Below are 19,346 nucleotides of genomic sequence, written 5' to 3'. Positions count from 1 at the left end.
AGTATATCCCTAGGCAACAGGCAAATAAATTCCAAGTAGCAGTCACCATAAAGCACATAGAGCAGACAGACAGATACATAGTCCACTCTAACACATGAATCACTGTACAGGAATGAGAATGCTTGTCTTGTTTTTTACCACACACAAGATTTGTAGTAAGATGTATGTTAAGCTTGGCACGGCTTCTTCTACAGCAAAAAAAAGTTTACAAGCAGACAAGTTATCAAGTAGATATTATCCATAAAACACTTGAAATCTTTGCCTAAATGAATGCAGCTTCCCTTTGATGTCAATAGAAGTTGCTAGGAATGAAAACAGAGAATCCAGGATATCAGCAGAATGTGCTCCAATGACTGTACTGATACTTAAACCAAACATTTATCTCTGCTTGTACAGAAATGCTAATAATGATTTTAAAAGTATCAAAGCATGTATGAGCAGCCATCTCTATCCAGCATCTGTAAATGCTATTCAAACTGAACTTAGACTATTCAAATTGAGCTGAGCCTGTACAGGATGAGGTAGCCTACTTTTCAGCAAGAAATTAGTAAAGTGTAGCAAAAGAGACACTTTGGGGACAATTTTCACAGCAGCATGATGACCCAAAACTATTAATAAGTTTGTACAGTACACAAAGAAATTGTAGATCCACATTACGTAACACAAATGTAAGGAATTTCTAGGTAGAGAGAAAGGAAGCAAAGCACTTAGTCAAAAAGAGAAACAAGGACAACGGAGAAGAAAAAGTCTCTTTTGGAGATTTCTAAATATAACAGTGTACAGAACATAATACCAAGAAGTTTTTAATAGATTTTCTGAGATTCACTGTAGTTTTCAGGCATGAAAACCAGCCTATATAATACGTCAAGGCCCTAAAAAAGCTTTTTGTATGCCTAATAGAGGTAAAAGTGTATTTTTGAGCATCACAAAACTAACCTAAAATCTCATACAAGGGCAAAATTTAGCATTATTAATTGGCAAGAATTTTGCTTGGAGAACCACATGAAATTAGACATTAAATCAGAACTTGTGGCCCTTTTTATACTTGAAAAAAGTCTAGTAAGTTGCGTTTAAGTTTGACAGAGGGAATACAGAATGTCAAGTACAAAAACTGATGTAAAAGTTTGTCACTTTCTTGAAACAGTTTTCTGTTCCGCCTCCTTCATCTTTACAGAAAGAAGCAAGTACTGTCAACAGAAATTTCACAGGGATTGGTGTTTTTTAGCATGACATGCTTTAAAGAAAGTGTATTTGAAGTCTCATATATTCTGTAAAGTTTGCAGCATATTTTTCAATTATCAAACCTGATTTAGTCTCCTTGTAATAAACTTACTATGAGACTGAAGTAATAAAAATCTATTATTCAGTACCCGTAGCTGTAATGCATGTGTCACAAGACCTTGGACCCACATGGAGTTTAAACTCCCAATTAAATAATAAAATTGTGTAATATACCACAAAAATTATCCTCTAAGCTATTCAGATAAAGTCTAATTACAGCTTATCAAACTAACCTTTACCTCTGGGACAGCACAAAATAGATGCGTAACTCAAACAGTTATACCATATTCAGATGTCTCATTCACATCTCAAATGAATACAAGCTTACTCAGGGGTTTGTAGACCCTAATTTTACGTGCTTTCACATAACTTGAAGGAAAGTTCTTCCCAAACGTTTGAACCTTTCTAATAATAATTCGTCTTTGGAAGAGGGTCCGCAAAGATCCCAAGTTACTCTATTTCAACGAGAATACCAGAGACTTGTCTGGAAGCAGAGGGCAGGAAGGCACCCAGGCGGGCAGTAACGCCGGGCCCTGGCACACCCACGGGGACGCTGCACCATGCCGGATAGTGTTTCCCTGGAGCGACCGGCAGCGCCCAGGTGAGCGGGAAGCAGGAGCGCTTAGCCCGGCCCGGCAGCAGCGGGGCGGGGTGCCCGGGGCACTGCGAGCGCTGCGGCCCCGCTCCCGGAGGGCAGAGGCGGCTCGGCGGAGCCACGCACCGAGTGCGGTACGCCCGAAGGCGGCGCGGACCGCGGCCGAGCACGGAGCGTCCCCAGCCCCATCCCGGGGCCGCCGCCGCCTGCCCCGGCGCTCCCCGCGGCGAGGGCCGCCTCCTTACCGGCAGAGCTCGGCGAAGGCCTGGAAATTCAGTTTCCTGATCTTCTTCTCGCTCAGCCAGTATCCCACCCGCTTCCCCTTCAGGAAGGTCTGCATGGTGCCGCCCCGCGAGCAGGAGACCAGTCCGGGGCGGCGGGGCAGCGCGGCTGCCGCTCGCACTCGGCGCCTGCCAAACGACGGCTGGAAGAGAAGCAGAGAAAGGAGGATCAGCCGGTTCCCCGCGGCGGCCGCTGCTCCCCGCCCGCCCCGCTGAACCGCCGAGCCGAGCCGAGCCGCGCCGCGCCAGGGGCAGCTCCCGGCAGGCGGGCAGCCCCGACAGGCCCTTTCCCGCACAGGCGGGCAGCTCGCCGAAGCAGAGAGAAGCCGCTCCCCGCACCAGCCCCGGGGCGCCCAGCCGAGCAGGCACGCCGCCGCCGCTGCCGCCCGCCCCGCGGCACGCCCGCAGCGCCCGCACGCACGGACCCCGCCGCCGAGCTCGCCTCCGTGCCTGCCTGCTGCTGCTGCTGCTGCCGCCGTCGTCGTCGCCGCTGCTGCTGCTGCTGCTGCTGCTGCGCGGCCGCGGTGCTGCTGCTGCTGCAGCCGCTCAGCTCCCCATTTGCCCGCTATTCTCAGCCGCCTCCACTTCCTCCTCCTCCGGGCCGTCCCCTCCGCTCCGCTCCCACCCACCTCGCGGGGCGGCACCGGGACGCTCCCGCCCCGCCGCAGCGCCGCGGGGCCGCGCCCGGCCCCCGGACTCCGCTGCCGCCGCCAGGGGGCGCGCGCGCCGCCGCCTTAAAGAGACAGCGCCCCTTTCTGGGCCTGGCCCGGCCGGGGGGCCCGGGGGCGTGGCCCGCGGATGCCCCGTGGGATTTTGGCTTCCTAGGGAGGAACAGTTCTACACAGTACTTACATTTCCTGTGGGTACTATTGAAAGTACTTGGTCAGTACATCTTTCACAGAAAAAATGTTCCAAGTAAACATGAGTCTTCACTGCAAAGCTTTCTTCCAGCATTTGCAAGTATCTGCAGGGATTAAACAGAGTTTGCAATAATAGCTGTCTGATATTTAACTTTCTGTTGCAAGAGACAGAAGGCAGCCAATGCAAGCATGGACTGACATTCTAATTTTTGGGTTGTGCATCCCTAAATACTGAGGCAGCTGTTCTGTGCTTCATTTTAGAGGAAGAATTTTTCAGTCTGAATTACCGTGCTGTCTCACAGCAAAGTATCATTTCCTCGTTTTTGTTTTTCCCCTTCATCTGAAACGATAATGATTTCAGCCTGAACATTTTTCTCTGTCTCTCCAGGAATGGAAAGCACAGCCTTTACAATGACTATGCCCTTCACAGAGGGGTTGGATTGCAGTACCTGCAATCCTGAGCTGAGGTGCAGATGATGCTTCTGTGATGACGCTTTCTGTGAACCAGCCCTGGAGCCCTGTGCAGTGGGAACTGCTCAGCGAGTTCTGCTGACTCACAGTGCCACAACAAATGCGGTTTTATAACTTCAGCAGAGTACTGGAAAATTGTAGAAGTATCCATGCAAAGGAAAGGTGAAAGCCCTAAGAAATATGAAAGGGGTAATTGATTTAGGGAGTAGGTAGAAAGCATTTTACATTCCTGTCATTACTCACATGAACAGTGCAGTCATCTTGACCCAAGGGTATATTGGAAAATAGGCAAGGAATGGAACCACCTGCAAACAGCTCATACCAATAGTTTTTGAAAATTTATATCATAGTATTTTTTCTCCATTTGTGGTTGCTTTGAGGAATAAATAGCTATCTTTTTCTCCTTCATCTTATTTACCACTGCTATGTTCTAACCTTTATTTTACAGAACACTTTTTATCTTAATCATATTCACACATTTTTTCATTTTATTAATTAATGTAATTAGAATTAGTAAATGTATTTTGATAGCATGATTCCTGTTGCAGAATGTTTCACTGATATTTAAACATTTTATGGGAGCATGGTAATTTTGGAAAAATTTGTACCTCAAAAATACAAGACTTTATCAAACATTATCATATTAATATAAAAATCCCAAAACAAATTGACTTGGGTTTTTTGTTATGAAGTGTTTTATCTTGCCAATATCAGCGCTTTATTTCCACTATCATTTCACTGGACTTATTTTAGACTTTATTAGAATTTGTGTCGGTATATTAAGCTCAACATTTATATTTGTATCAAAATGGAATATGAATGTATTGAAACATGAAATTATTGAGGCCAACTTACAAAATTATTTCTTTCTGAAGGAATGTTTTTTTCTTTAAGAAATATCATGGCTTCAGACCAATCTACAACACAGTCTGCAGAGACAAAAATATTTGTGTACTTTTTTCTAGATAGGGGAGAGCAGGTTTTTAGAGATGTTGTGCATTCCTAGCTCCTTTGGAAATGAAGCACATGCAGTAAAAAGGAGGAATTTGCTTTGCTCCAATAGAGATAAATTTATATGACATATATCAAAGACCAGGTTCAATCTTAGGAAGAAGTTGGTAAATGCCTTCATTTTAAACTATACTTTTTGAATCTTAACCCTTGAACAACTGCAGATGTGGGAAACATTTCACCTGATGTGCCTCTGTACTGCATCTTGCTGTACAGTGTTGCTAAATAAATTGCAATCCTCTGTTTACATTGCAGAGCTTGTTCAGGCAATGCCAAACCTGTGACCACAGGAAGCCCCAGGGTAATATTTATGCAATTCCTGATCAGGAGCAAGCTGACTATTCCTGTGACTCTGTGGCCCAACTCTGTAAGCTGCAGCTCATGAGTTGCTCCATGCTAATTAAAGGGGTGAGGGTTGATTAGGATCTTGAGCCCTCCAGCAATCAGAACTATCTTCCTCTTCATCTTAGCTTCAGCTACAGGCCAAAGCAGGTTTCCCTTGTTTAGCTGGAACCTCTCATACCTTGTCTTCTAACCCTTCAACAAATACAGGGGCTTTGACAAAGCTGGATACTTCTGTTCCAGCCATGAAAATAGGATAACTATGGGCTTTTTGAAACTGCAAGGAAATCACCTTTATGAGAAGGTACATCTTACTTTATATACACCTCAAAAAGTTGTCTATCCTGAGCTCTGATCAATGTATATGCTTCAGGAAAAAAAAAGGTCTGGCTGCCAAGTTCGCTTGCTTATCATGGAGCGTGTTGGGGACAGACTCTGTATAAGCTCATAAGCCAAGGAAAGCATTTCATCAGTGAATAAAGAATTTAAAGCCACAAAAAATCTATGTGGCTGAGACAAAAGATGACAAAGTCCCATGCCAGCATAATTATGTCAGTAGGAGCAGATTTTTTTAAAACTGAGTAACTTCTGCTAGTCAAAACCCAACTGTGGACACAGACGCACAGCTACATTACTGTAGCTCTCTTGCCTTTTACTATGGCAAGCAGCTCTGTGGAAATAATGCTCATGCAAACTCTGTCAATGCAGACATATGGAGATAAATACCTTGGTGGTTGATTCAGTGTAGTTAAAATGATTCAAACTTTATGTGCAAGGAAATCCTGAAAGATTGTTCTCTGAAGGATTTGGGTGACCTCACAGTTTATCAAGGTTTGGACTGAGACCTGGATAAGGACTAGGCTGCAGTGAGGTTTTCTTGAACTACAGTTTCATGCTGAGTTATTCTGCTTATAGCTGTTTGTGATTTTTTAATCAGGTGCTTTTAAGTACCTATAACAATTCTGGGAGCATGCTTACAGCAAAATGAGCCATCTTACCACATATTTTGCATTGCTGTAATTTATTATATTTAAAAAACAATGTAGCTATTTTAATAGAATGCAAATCAGAGTGACATGGACACATAACTCATGTATATAAATTCATGAAAAGTAACCTGGACATATATGAATCGTACCACTATTGTCCCATATTTTGCTGGCTTACATCTGTCTTTGCTTCTCCTGTTGAGGACATGTTCAAGGTGACCTAAAGAACATGTCCTCATTCTAGTGGTTCTCCATTTCCATGAACTGTTTGGAGCTACAGTTGAACCTTTTAAACTGCTAAAACTGAGAGGACAGGAAAGATACAAGTCCGGTGTGGGCTACACCATCACTTGCACTTTCTTCTCATGGCTCCAGTGATTGAGGACCCTTTTCCTGTTTTGTTTAAATGCCTCCTTAGAGTTCACCAACAGTTCACAGGCCATTGTGTTTGCTGATTTTGTACAGTCCCATCAGGGGATACTGGCTTTCCTCTCTGGGAAGGGCAGCAATTTCCATCTTTTTCAAAAGCTACCACAATGTCTTACAAGTGCAAAAAGAATAGATGCAGTAAAGCATTTCCAAAGCCCATGCCAGCAGTATTCCAAAACCAACTAACTGTAGTGTATTAAAGAAAAAAAAAAAAACCCAAAAAACCAACAAACCAAATCCATCTGATAGTATCCCCAGTATATGAGGATGTTGCAGAAGGACATACCTCATTTTTGCCAGTGACACACAAGAGGAAACTCACACTTCAACACGATCTAGAAAAGCTTTTGGAAACACCCCCAATCCTAACCAAAATGAGCTTCCCTTAGACAGACAAGAGTTCTGGACATGCCCCAACTATCCTGAAGTTAACTAAAGATGCTTCTGGGTGATTATCTAGAAGAACAGTTGGGAAAGCCCAGCTTTAAGTCAGGTGCTGTTCCTCTTGTGCTCACAAACCTTTCATACTTACACACCAACGGTGCACTGAGTTGATTCCAACTTACTATTCTCCTAGAGGCAGGAATACAATCTGTCTTGCTCCACCAGTCATCCTCCATCCTTGGCTTTTTCCCACTGAGAGTGCATTCTAAAATGTTATCTAATCCCCACACTCAATAACCAAAAGAGAGGAAAGCCCTCATGCCACATTTAGATGGCAGGGGGCTCAGGATGTGCCAAGGAGCTGTCATAAAAATGTTTCAAGCACTTAAGTAGTTTTTCAGCTACTTGGACTATAGAGTTCTCTTAAGAAAATGGTTTATAAGCCAGAGAATTAGAAGTTAGCCCAGATGTCTTGAGGGTAAAGCTGACAGTGGTTTCAGATGGTTTAGATTTTAGCCACTCTGCAAACCAAAAGAACCTCCCAGAAGGATTGACCACAATTTGTAGGACACTTTCTGAAGATGATGAAGCCTGGATTGGGGTGGGGGAAAATAATAGATATGTGGGTCTTGTCAAAGGATCTCACCTACTCAGTCTTGAGAGAATTCAAACCTGTTGCTAATCATCTCCACTTGCTATCAATGACAATAGCCCCAAAAGAGTGGTTTTCCATCTCTCCACACAGCTGGGGAAAGGAGACCTTGCAGCTGTCACAGATTTTTCTACAGTTACAGAACTCTTGTGTTGCTGGCTAACATTGGTGGGGTTTTAGGGGCCTTATTTGTGCAGATTTCAAGAGAAGGGGCATCTACACCTTCTGTTCCACTGTTGTTTCTGAACCCCCTGGGTTAGGGTGTCTGTTCTCACCCACCAGTGCAGTGTTGGCTAACCAAGTCTCTAAGCATTTTCACTCTGTGAAGCCACTCCAGAAAAGTATCAGGCTGCCTAATTTTACCAAGCTAAAGATTTTCCACTGCTTCAGAGGCTGTTTTGCCAGAGCACTTAGAACTAGCACTTCAAAAACTTGCCAACAATCTGAGAATTATAGTTTCTAGCTAGTGAAAAAAGAGTGACAGAATAGAAGATGAAAAAACCTTGAAGTGGTAACCTCTGCTTCAATATCCAGATCAGGATAGGAATAAGTTTGCATCACAGTCCATTGCAACATCATCATTTATGCACTGGATTCCGCGGTGAAGCACTTCAACTGGTAACACTTACCCAGAACACTACAAACGTCTGGCAAATAAGTTCTGCACTAGGTAGAGGCATCAATTTAGAATGGAGGTGCTCGAACTCCTATTAAAAAAAACAGTGCAGAAATGCACCTACAGTGACAAACTAATTTAAGCCAGATGCTTTTTCATGTGGAGAAGGTGTTGATTTGGATGCATTACACTTCTTACAGTCTCATAGCAGTGTATTTCTTTACTCTCCCAGTACCTTCATGTTTTTATGATGACTGTGTTTACATAGTGTGGGTGAAAGGCAAATCAAGCATACATTTGTGTGAAGTGGACATTTCCCCTCTTTAAGAATGCCAACAAATGCAGTAATAAACGTGTTAAGCTGGAGATATTTAAATATTCACTTTGAATTACGTGACAGAGTGTATGACAGTAGGCATTACTGAAATTTCATTTTATATAGCACAGAGCAGCAGCTTAAAAATTCTGCACAGTAAGGAAAAAACATAATGACTTTTGCTTTAAAGATTTGCAAATACTGCTTAATGTGCTTTTATTAAATGAAATGCAAATACTTACTTACTTACTGATAAATTATTCAATTTTTCCCTTTGAGAGTAACCATCAACTGCTGTTAATATCTCGATTTGAATGTTTGAGTCATTCTGGATCTCTGAGCTGATTTCTGGTACAGACCTCTAGCATGGGCTTCAGAAAAAGGCTAATTCAGGATACAGGGTAGGTGAGTACTTAAAAGCTTCACAGCTACAGTGAACAGACTTTTATTTTTCACTAAAGATAAACAACAGGACAACAACAGGAGCCCTCTTTACAGATGAGGATGAAGATTTACTTCCAGTTGATGACATTTGTATGAAAGCCTCCCCTCTGGTGCTGGCCTCTCAGCTGAGCTGACAGTGTGCCCTTGTGACAGCTGACTGACATTGAGCACTTCCATGAGAAACGAGGTGCTCTGCAGCTCTGGAGCTTGGATAAACCATCAGGTACTTCTGTCATTCAGCCTGCCTCTGAGTTCTCTTTTTTTATTATCTATGCAGATATTTCTGTGACTAAGAACCTATCAACCCTTGCATTATATGGGTGGACATCTTACACATATGCCTCTTGCAGTACATTTTAATGTTAGTAACTATGGGTAATTCCTAAGCTCTAACAGGAGAGAGGGAAGAGGTTCCTAAAAGACACACACATAAAGTTCTTTTTGTTTGCTTGGTTTGGTTTTGTTGGGGTATTGAAGCTTCTTTGGTTTTTGTTTGTTTGGTTTTCACTTCTTCTTCTTGTTGTTGTTTTGGTGTTTGTTTTTGTTTTTGAAAGGTTAGATTCTGCAAATCTTAATATGCTGTCTACCTCCTCCAAACCTCCATCCTGGTCTATGCAAAAAAAGTTGGGATCCTTTGAGCTTGGAAAAAGGCCTGATCTGAACTGAGTTCTTTCACTATTTGTTTAGTGAAAGAAAGGGATGTTTCTGGAAAATCTAAATATAGATACTCCCTGCTGCATACAGTTTACAGTCTAGAGCAAGATAGGTACACCCTGGAAATTGGGAATCTCAGAAGAGGCAATAACTAAATCTCTACAATAATTCTATGGCATTACTGACTTGCTTCACATAAGCACCACTGAAGGAGAGATAATTAGTGGAAATTTAAAAAAGATCACCCCTCTTGCGAGGATGGAGCAGTCATTCTCTGAGATGGTCAGATGTTTCTCTTGGACTATCTACATGGACAGAAGAAGGATTCTGTTTTTCTTCTTAACATGGTTCATATTTCAGTTAACTTGTTTATATGACCAAACATGTTGACAGCTGCAAACTCAGCATGAAAATTTAATAACTGTTCCTTTCTGGTAGTATGAACTGACTTTAGTTGAAAACATGGAAAAGCAGAATTCTCAGGAGTTTAATGGTGGCTTTGGAAGTGGACTTGGGGTGGTTTTTATATTATTTGTGGGGATTTAACCAAAACAAATAAATTGTAATGAATAATGGTTTTGTTGAAATGCAATTTATAACTGTAAACTAGTTTGACAAAAATACTGCAAGTTCTCTTTCCTCCAAGGCCAGTACAATGCTGGGTTATATCAGATCAATATCTGCATTGCCTCTGCATAAACTGTATTTGTCCTCTGTTTGAATAAATGCCATGGAGAGGAATAGGCAGTTACCAGACACCTCTGCCCATATCCTTTCAGTATGTTTTGTTAGTTCTTGCTCAACTTTGAAGCTACTTTGTAATTGGTTGAAAAGGAGAAGGTAAAAGCAAAGATTTTATCTCTTTCCGGCCAGAATTGTTTACCACAGACAATGCAGCCACGAGGGTAAATAATGAACAAGGTATTATTCAGAGGTAAACACTGAACAATGCAGCCATGAGGTGTTCCTTCAGAGGTAAGTAATGAACAAGGAGCATCAGTGTAGTGAAGAGTTCTGTCTAAAATACCAAGGCCCTTTTTCATAAAAGACTCAGTTCTTTATAGGCACATTGACAAAGGGCTGTAGTGTGTAATTCTTCCTTTGGCAGATATTTACTGTGGATGTTTGAGAGAATGAGATAGCTACTCCATTTGTAAATATCAAAAAGTTTGTTGGAAAGATGATAAATATTTCTACAACTAAGAACAAAGTATGGATGGTATTCAAACAAGCTGGATAACATGATTGCCTGAAGCTTAACTCAGATGCAGCTACTGCCAAAAAACAAATGGTAGAAGCAGAATTTCAGGAACTGAGAATTTAAGATTAAGGTAATTTAAGGTCCCAAAAATTCAAAGTATACAAAGTAAGTCAAAAGTGATAAAGATCACCATTCACCTCACTGAATAGCTCTTCTTCATGTGGTCAAGGTAGCCAAACCAAGCAAAAATACTATTTCAATTTAAAATAAGAAATAAATAAAATATAAAAATTCAATCCTATAGAAAAGTTTCTTGCATGTTCCCAAATGATTGTGCTACACTCTATAAGAAAACAGGTGTCTCCAACAAAAAAGTTCAAAGAAAGACAGCAGTGCAGACAAAACAACCATTAAAGAAAAAAAAGGGAATCAGAAGATTATAGCCTTATTTTCAGAAGAAACAAAAGTTCTAAAACACAAACTAAAGATTCATAAAACATAAAATAAATCATATGAATTGAAGCAAACTAATGTTCTTAACTCACACTAAATTATAGAAACTGATCAAAACAACTTATTACACCACAACAGGATACTACAAAATTCACTGTAACTACATCTACTAAATAAAGCTGCTACAAGCTGCAGAAACACTGGGCATTCATGCACTCACTGATAAAAATTCACATGAGTTTTTCCCTTGGAATCCCAACATATATGCAGTCTGTAAGGATCCTAGTTCTCTAGCCAAAAGGGTGGTTTAGAGTTAGGATTAAGAAGGAAAAGATCCAGGAACATGATGTTCTAGATGAATCACAAATCAGTGTCCTACAAAGTGGAAGGCTAATGCCATCTTGACAGAAATGTCTCTGTTATTAGAATCGCTCTTCTTGATTACTTGCCAGTGAGAACCTACTACAACTCTGCTAAATATAAACACAAGATCCACCAAAAAGGATGTGAGATGCATTTTCTCCTTCAGCTTCTGCCTTCCATTTGGAAGGCCAGCTAATTTTGGTTTTGTAATCATCTCAGGTATTCCACCTTTGCTTTTTTATTTTGGCTAAAATCTAAGCCTAGGAAAGACTTTCTATTAATACTGAGTTATGAAAACTTTGTTTGACTTAAAGTTTACAACTAACCCCTCTGATTCCTCTTGTTAACCCTCATTTATCCTATGTAGTTTGTCAGGATCCTGAGCATCCTAGCAGGTCTTAATAGCCCCAACAATCATCACCTGACCCCTGCCCATGGGCTCAGGAGCCCCAGTTTAGCCAAGCCCTGTGCTTTCATGCCTGACCTGTATCAGTATGTGTCCACTGCTCAGCCATGACTATGCCAAGCCATGTTTACCTGGATCTGGAGTCACAGACTGACTTCCTAGCTTGACCTCAGTCTTTTCTTATCAATATGGACCTTCATGGCAATTGCTAGGTGATGTCTGACCCTAGTTCTCACTGGATCTGACCTTAGCCTGTGGGCTGCCTTCACAGCTTGACCTTGGACCTGCCTTGTTACTTGCCTGATGCTCTGTACTCCGGTCTGAATCCAGTGTTCCCTCCTTGCCTTGCTCAGGCTCTGTGGGTCTGGGCTTGGGCAGTCAGGCTCTGGCTCATCACCTGTGTTATTATGCTTGGCTCCTGCCCTCTATGGAGCAGCCAGCTCTTGCTGCTCCATTGCTTCTCTGGTTTACCTTCAAAATAAACCAAATATTTCTACAAAAATACATTGTATGTCAAAACTAGGTCAAACATTTTTTAATGCTACAAAATCCCATGATTGATTCTTTGATTCTGTTCATTAAATATTATTTCCTTTGGATTCAGCAGACTTCTATCTCCTCAGGTTTCCCAAGCTGACTCCCTTTTGAGTCTCACCAGGTGTATGTTCTCATTTCAATATGCAGAGTTATGAGTTCTTTCCCCTTATTATTACCAGCACTTGTGACTGGAATTTGTCTAAAGCTGAGAACAGTTGCTTCTTGTTCTACTAATTTTGGTATTCCTCCCTCCCCCCTCAGAGGCCTGCTGCTAAAACTAACCAACCAAGGAACCCTCAGTTACTTGCTCTGTCCCTTCCTTTACTGCGGCAGACATTAAGCATAGCAATGAATTTATACAGATTGAGATCTAGCCCAAAAATACTACAAATCACTCTGTCTGGTGTTATGCCTTACCTTTTAAAGGCAGCTTTTGATTGTTATAACTCTTCAAATTTTTTAGATCCTTCTCTTTATAGCCACAATCTCAGGCTCTACGTTTATCAGAGAAGACCCTTGACTGACCCTTGACCCTATACTTGGTTTGCAAGCAGGTTAAATCCTAAACCATCCTCTCTTTCCAACTCCAACCATTTAGTGAAAAGACAGGCTTCTTAAGTAGGAATAAGGTCCACATTTCACTGATTTTTCTTCAGAATCTTAAGTGCAAATGCAAGTTTTGCACTTAGCACATGTATCCACTGCCAAGCCATTCATTCACACAGTCACATACTAATTTGTACTGGAAGCTTTCTCTTTGACATCTAGGTGGGTTTTTAAAAATAAACTGGTTCATCATCATCTCTAACCTCAATATAAGAAAATGCAATATAGCCATGCTTGAGTGGAAGGTCTGTCAGCCACACAGGAGCTTTATTCACTTTTAGATCAACTGGGACCTCACCGCCTGTAAGAATGGAAAGAATGGCATTTAGTTGAGAGAAGTGTTCCAGGGGTAATTACCTGTGTGTAGCTATTCATATCTACATCTGTCATCAGAACTACACTAATGGCTTGTTTCAACTTCAGGAAAGATAATGAAATCTTCATTCAACTGAAGTAAAGTGTAAAATCTCTGACCTGGCAGTCAGGGTGTTGCTCAGGTTGGCTCTGCCTGTGGTTCTGGGCGCCATCTTGTGTCACTTTTGGGCCTTCAATGAGCATTAAAGCAATAATAATAATTTTAAAAAAACCCCAACAACAAAACCCCCAAACAAACAAAAACAAAACCTCCCAACCAAACAACACCAAAACAAAACAACAACAACAACAAAAAAACACAACAAAATAACAACAACAACAAAAAAAACCCAAAAAACAAAACCCGAAACAGTCGACATAATTTGAAGTTGCTGTATGATGAGATTTGTATTTCTGGCTCTTGTGGGCTCTCAAGTGTCCCTTTTCTCTACTGATATCTGCAGCTCTGTGCATTGCTTCATCAGCGGTCCTGACTATAATCAAAACCACCAAATTCTAACACTTTTCATTGAAACATCAAACATAGCAGGATAAGCCATCATAGATTTGATTTAGCAGCAGCTCTTATATACTGTGTCACATACACCTATTATCTCCTCAAGAAAAGTGCCAGAAGATCCTATGTATTTAGACATAAACAAAAAAAGTCATTGCTTTAGCGACTTTTGCTTCTTACTGGGCATTCCTTTTAAAATCCTTTTTTAGCCTTCTTCAACTTAACAACAGCTGCATGAGAGTGAATTGCGGTCACTGCTGATTTCACAGAAAGGGTAGTTTTCTCATGACTTAAGGATACAATTTAGTAAGAGGTTTCACTTCTGTGTAATGCGATGCAGTTTCAGCCTTAACTGGCACGGAGCTCACTGAATTCAGGCCAACACGTTCTGCACCAACTCTCCCAAAATCATCGCCGTCATTCAATAGCACACATCTGACCTATAATTTTGCTGTCAATTTAAACGATCTTTTAGCGTCATTAAAAGCTTTTCTCCAGTAGATCATAGAGACATATGGACCTTAAAGATCACCTGTTCCCAACCCCCGGTTCCCATGGGATAACAAGCATATAATATCTCCTGATAATTTAATTTAACAGAAATAATCCACTACGTCATGTTTATGTATAAGCATACACTGGGGTTTGACTACACGTTTGCCATTTGCCGGAGTGTTTCAGTCTCTGTTGTAACTTCCTTAGTAATCGTTATTGTTACTTCCCTCGGCGTCACTCTGCCAAACACAGCACTTTGGGTCTGTCCCCCGCCAAGAGCCGAGCGCCGCCTCAGGGCGACGCCGCCATTTTGGGCGAGACCGCTCCGGCCACAGAGGGGCGCGCGCCCGAGCCAAGATGGCCGCCGGCCAAGGCGCCCGCCCCGGATGCGGCCGCGCGCCCCGGCAGCCGTCGGTCGCCCCGTGCCGGAAGTGCCGGTGCCGGCGGGCGGCCATGGCGGCGGGCGGGCAGCGGGGCGGGCCCGCGGGACTCGCCGCCTCCCGGCGCCGCGGCGCGGGCTGAGGGGAGCGGGCCGCCCGCCGCCGCCCTCCCGCTCCCTCCTTCTCCGCCGGAGGAAGGTAAGGAGCTGCCGGCGCCGAGAAGGACCCGCGGCGGCGAAGCGCGTCTCGCCCGGAGCGCGGGTCCGGCGGGCGGTGAGCGCGGGGGGTCGCCGGAGGAGAGCCCCAGTGGGCTGAAGGGGTCCGGGAACCATCGCGGGTGCGCCTAAAAGCTGCAAGTTGGAGCTGGGTCTGAAAACTGAGAATAACCATGAGAAGACTCTCTTAGCTCAGCCTCTTTCGATATAACCGGGAGCTAAGGCTCCTCTTCTGGCTGCAGCTCAAGGGCAGGATCAAAACGCGCTGATGTTTACCTTCTTAAGTCTCCTGCTGTGTTGATGGTGTTTATGTTTTCAATATGTACATACCTTGTGACGGTTTATTTTCCTCGAAGGCGACAACCCGTGAGCCAGCTCGGAAATGCCGAACTGCTGGAAAAAACAGCCAGCGGCTTCTTTAGCGGGTAAACGCAGACCTGGCGTTCACGGCTTTACCTTCTAGATTAACAGCTCCTTTCAACAATTTTTCAGTTGTCCTACTTGACGTATTGACTCGGGGTAATAAAGGGAAACGTGCAGCTGAGGCTGCAGCTGAACGAGAAGTTGACATTACTTAAGTCTGCTTTCTCAAGTGTTTACTGTTCCTTTTTAGGTATTTACTGTTCTTTCTCAGGTATTTGTGTCCCTGAATGTTTGATTCTTTTAGCGACCATGAATGCAGGAGTCTGAGGGCCTGAACAATTTCTCTAGGGCTGTCTTGATCAGATTCTGTCATGTCAGGACTGAGGATCTCCCTCAATATATTACAGTTATGTAAAATCAGGGAGTGGGATTGCCAACGAAACTGGCAGATTGGTCTGGCTCAGAAGGGATAATTTAGAACGGTGTAATGATTTTTTATAGTTTATGATAAATTCAAATGCTTCTATGAATTGTTACTGGTTTCTATGCATAATTAATTTTTCAATAAGCATTTCTGCATGGTATTTAAAGGGCTGATATATTTCTTAAGACAGCACTACATATATGGATTTTACCCCTCTGTAGGAAAAGGTATGAAAGGTAAAAGCCCAGAGGTCTGAAAAAGCATTTTTTTGGAGAACCCTAATCAGTTGCAGAGAAGCAGTTGCTCTCCCTGCCCTGTGTAAGGGCTGTTTGAAGAGAAAGAGGTCATGACTTCATTTGTGTGGAGGTACACTCCAGCTGAAGTGTTAAGTGACTGGTTTGAAGAATGTTTCCAGTCACCTAGACCCACACGGCCAGCTGGAGATTTCAAGCAGCTCAAATTGAGCCCGGTCGTGTCTGTGGGGCTCCAGTAATTTGTGCAGGTACACACCTTTAGTACAGCCTAAGCCTTGGACCTCACGTTCAAATTGCAAACATCCTTTTCTGTGGTTCATAAATGGGCCAGAGCTGAATACAAGTGGATGTTGCTGCATCACACACCAGCAGTGATGGTACCGTTACTGGCTGTCTAGCAGCATGTTTGTCTTGCAGGCATCAAAGAACTTTCCAAACTTTACATATTTATAGAAAATCTTATATTATCTCTATGTCTAGAGACTGAGAGCAGATGGGGTAAGTAACTTACCCAATTGATGACTTTTGTTTTATTCCCTGAGTACCTGGCTTAAGCCAGGTATATCCTGATAGCCAGCAGGCCCTAAACTATCCAGAGCCATCAGTGGAGCAATGTTGTTGCCATTAACCTGTTGCTGGCAGAGTAATGATTTTCTATGATGTAGAGAAAACTCAAGTCTTCAGAAATTGATGTGTGTGTTTTAACTAATGTGTCATGAAAAGTTCTAGAAAGTTAACTTATGAAAACCAAGGTTCATCTGTTCCCTCTTTTTCCAAGCTGTACTGAATGTTTGTGTCACCTTTTGTTTCAGGTGCAGAGCATGGAGAATGATGAACTTCCGCCAGAGGATGGGCTGGATTGGCGTGGGGCTGTACTTGTTAGCAAGTGCTGCAGCTTTTTATTACGTCTTTGAAATCAATGAAACTTACAACAAACTAGCACTGGAGCACATTCAGCAACACCCCAAGGAACCACAGGAAGGAACCACATGGACACACTCCTTAAAAGTACGACTGCTATCCCTGCCCTTCTGGCTGTGGACGATAATATTTTTAATACCGTACTTACAGATGTTCTTGTTCCTCTATTCCTGTACGAGAGCTGACCCCAAAACTGTTGGGTATTGCATCATTCCTATCTGCTTGGCTGTTATTTGCAATCGGCACCAAACATTTGTGAAGGCCTCTAATCAGATCAGTAGGTTACAACTAATTGACACTTAGCTCAACTGCTACTTTCTGTTGCTGATTTGATGCAATTGCATACGCTTGATCTAATCACAAGACTGAAGTTCTGAGTGAAGGCCGGAAAGAGCCTTCTCTTTCAAACTGATAAGCAATGAAGAGAATGACTGTTTTCTATTTAAAACAAACAAGTAATTACAAAGGTTTTTAATTATGATTCTGTCAAGTGGCCAGAGTGGGAGTGACCTGCGTGACACGTGATGGAAGTATTCATCATTTTGCCTTAATGATGGAAAATTGCGACTCTCCATCTGAAATGTCCTGTGGGGAAACAAGTTTCTGGTCCACAACTTTACTCCTCTGTTCAGAAAAGTGATTTCCTATGTTTTCCCTTGGAGTGAAATCAATGAAAAAATACTTCATTTGTGGTAAATGTAAAAGAAAAAAAGAAATTAAGAATGTGATTATAAAAGCTGCACTTAACACAATTCTTTGCTTTTTCTTTTTTTTTTTAATTATCTACATCAGTGCTGTTTTTAATGAATTTTTAAAAAATAAGTTTAGATACAAAAACAGGAAGCAAAGAATAAAGTTTGTGCAAACTTTTAAAGGGAAAAAGTACATTTTTTTCTGTGGTAGCCTACTTGTTTTCAGTCACAACAGTCCCCCACTGTAGTAGGCAGGCAGTGAGGAGTAGCATAGGCCTGGAGCTTGATGTTTTAAACTATTCCTATGACATCAAAAGCAGCCTATGCTGGCATTGGCCTGTAGTCTGCACAAAAATTTCTGTGTTTCCTTCTACCATCTTGCTTGATAAAATTACAAGATACTGAAATTTATGACCATTCTAATTTCACTCCAGACATCATGCAAAACTGTGCTCCAAGAGAACTGATATATTAGGAAAAACTTTGAATTTGGGAAAGTTAACTGTTTTGGGGATGCTACTAACAGGTTGTAAGACAGATAATCATGTTTCTTCCAGAAATTCAAAGAAGTAAGGTACCTTCCTTCTCATTCTTGTAATGAATGTACATTTCTTCAGTCATACTGAAATTCCATTGAGATTTCTTTGCCATAGTTTCAACCTCTATTTTTCAGTGCTATTTTGGAATAGCATATTTTGAATAAGACTGAATCTATTTGTTTTTTCTTTTTTTTTTCTTCTGAGAATAACTAAATTTTTGTCCCAGCCATGATGGAAGTAACAAATATGAAAACAGTGCAAAATACACTTCTCAGAAGCAGTAGCCTCAAAAAAATTATGAGCTAAACTCCTTGACTATAACTTCAACTGTATGTGGTTGTCCATACCTAATAATCACAAATGCTAATCTATTTCTGACTGCTTTAAGGGAATCCTGGAGAGTGTTGTCTTTCTCTTGCTTTGGAAAGAGAACGCTATTTTCACTGTTGCTGTGTTTAAGCATGGCAGTTCCAACACCTTAAACTTTCTGTTTGCACTTGGCGATACTTTGAGACACTGGTTTCAATTGTCAGCATTGGTGCTAGGACCTGAAAACAATGTAGCCTTTGCAAGAAGAGTTTGAGTTCTAAGTGCAATATGAAAAGGAGGAGGCTGCCATCTTAGTGTGCTGGAGTAAGAGTAAATTATAAACTCTGACAAGTAGTTAGTATCTTGGGGAGTCAGAGCTTTTGTGTTGTTTCTCAACTTTTCAAATCACCATGCTATTTATCTATAAAATAAAAACTTTTCAATGTTTATAAACACAAGTCTATTAATGCAGATACTTACCAATAGCTTTTCATTTTTGCTGTTTGTTTTTTGTTTAGTGGGGTATTTTTGCCTGTTTGGTGCCAGACAGCAGTGCTGGCTGTCAGTTGCTGTCACCTGTTCTCACGTCCTTCCCTCAGTGTGCGTGTTCAGTTCATCTTTTGTTGTCCTCTTATGCTCTGTGCCCTAATAACTTATTTGTAGCCTGAAATTTTGGGGCTTGCTGGATGAAACTGAATCTCCTTGTTTCTTTACTTTTGCGTAAGAGAGATACCTCTGGCTGGACTGTTTTCAACTTGACCTGTGTAGTTTTAAACTGAACAGTTACATTGTATGCAGAGGAAATTAGTTAAAGAGCCAAGTGCATAAGAGGAAGCATCAAAAATAGAAAATGATAGGAAGAACCACCTAATTTTCTGTCATGCAAGCATGTGACCCTTAGCAAATTCACTGGCAGGCCTGGTGGGATGACCCAAGCTGTCTGATGTGGAGCATGTGCTGGGCATGGCAGGGACTTGCAGAGCGGAGGCTCA

At 42.0% G+C, this 19,346-nt stretch overlaps 2 protein-coding genes across 3 annotated transcripts in view; one reads left to right on the top strand and one right to left on the bottom strand.

Moving 5' to 3' along the window:
- ITPK1 (inositol-tetrakisphosphate 1-kinase) overlaps positions 1-2,251 on the bottom strand; it is a 136,627-nt gene extending 134,376 nt beyond the window's left edge. Inside the window, exon 1 of the mRNA XM_084207250.1 lies at positions 2,122-2,251. Within this exon, the coding sequence (XP_084063376.1) occupies positions 2,122-2,216 (95 nt within the window). The 5' untranslated portion in view covers positions 2,217-2,251. The remainder of the gene's footprint in view (positions 1-2,121) is intronic.
- Positions 2,252-14,698: 12,447 nt separating this feature from the next.
- Positions 14,699-18,988, top strand: LYSET (lysosomal enzyme trafficking factor). 2 transcript variants are annotated; one of them, XM_084207880.1, is made up of 2 exons: positions 14,699-14,835; positions 16,706-18,987. In XM_084207880.1, the coding sequence occupies exon 2, from the start codon at positions 16,722-16,724 to the stop codon at positions 17,115-17,117; it is 396 nt and encodes a 131-aa protein (XP_084064006.1). In that variant the 5' UTR covers positions 14,699-14,835; positions 16,706-16,721; the 3' UTR covers positions 17,118-18,987. The 2 variants fall into 2 exon arrangements, with proteins under 2 accessions (XP_084064006.1, XP_084064005.1); XM_084207879.1 differs by lacking the exon at positions 14,699-14,835 and adding an exon at positions 15,146-15,277 and having other exon boundaries at positions 16,706-18,988.
- The last annotated feature ends 358 nt before the right edge of the window (positions 18,989-19,346 follow it).

This window comes from Fringilla coelebs (assembly GCF_963513975.1).
Source record: "Fringilla coelebs genome assembly, chromosome: 6".
NCBI classification, from domain to species: domain Eukaryota; kingdom Metazoa; phylum Chordata; class Aves; order Passeriformes; family Fringillidae; genus Fringilla; species Fringilla coelebs.
This window is presented reverse-complemented; position numbering and strand designations above follow the sequence as displayed.

Coding starts and splice junctions, on each gene's coding strand:
- LYSET (XM_084207879.1), top strand. CDS start 15,153: ATGGTGTTTATGTTTTCAATATGTACATACCTTGTGACGGTTTATTTT. Junction 15,278..16,705: donor GCCAGCGGCTTCTTTAGCGG/GTAAACGCAGAC, acceptor CTTTTGTTTCAG/GTGCAGAGCATGGAGAATGA.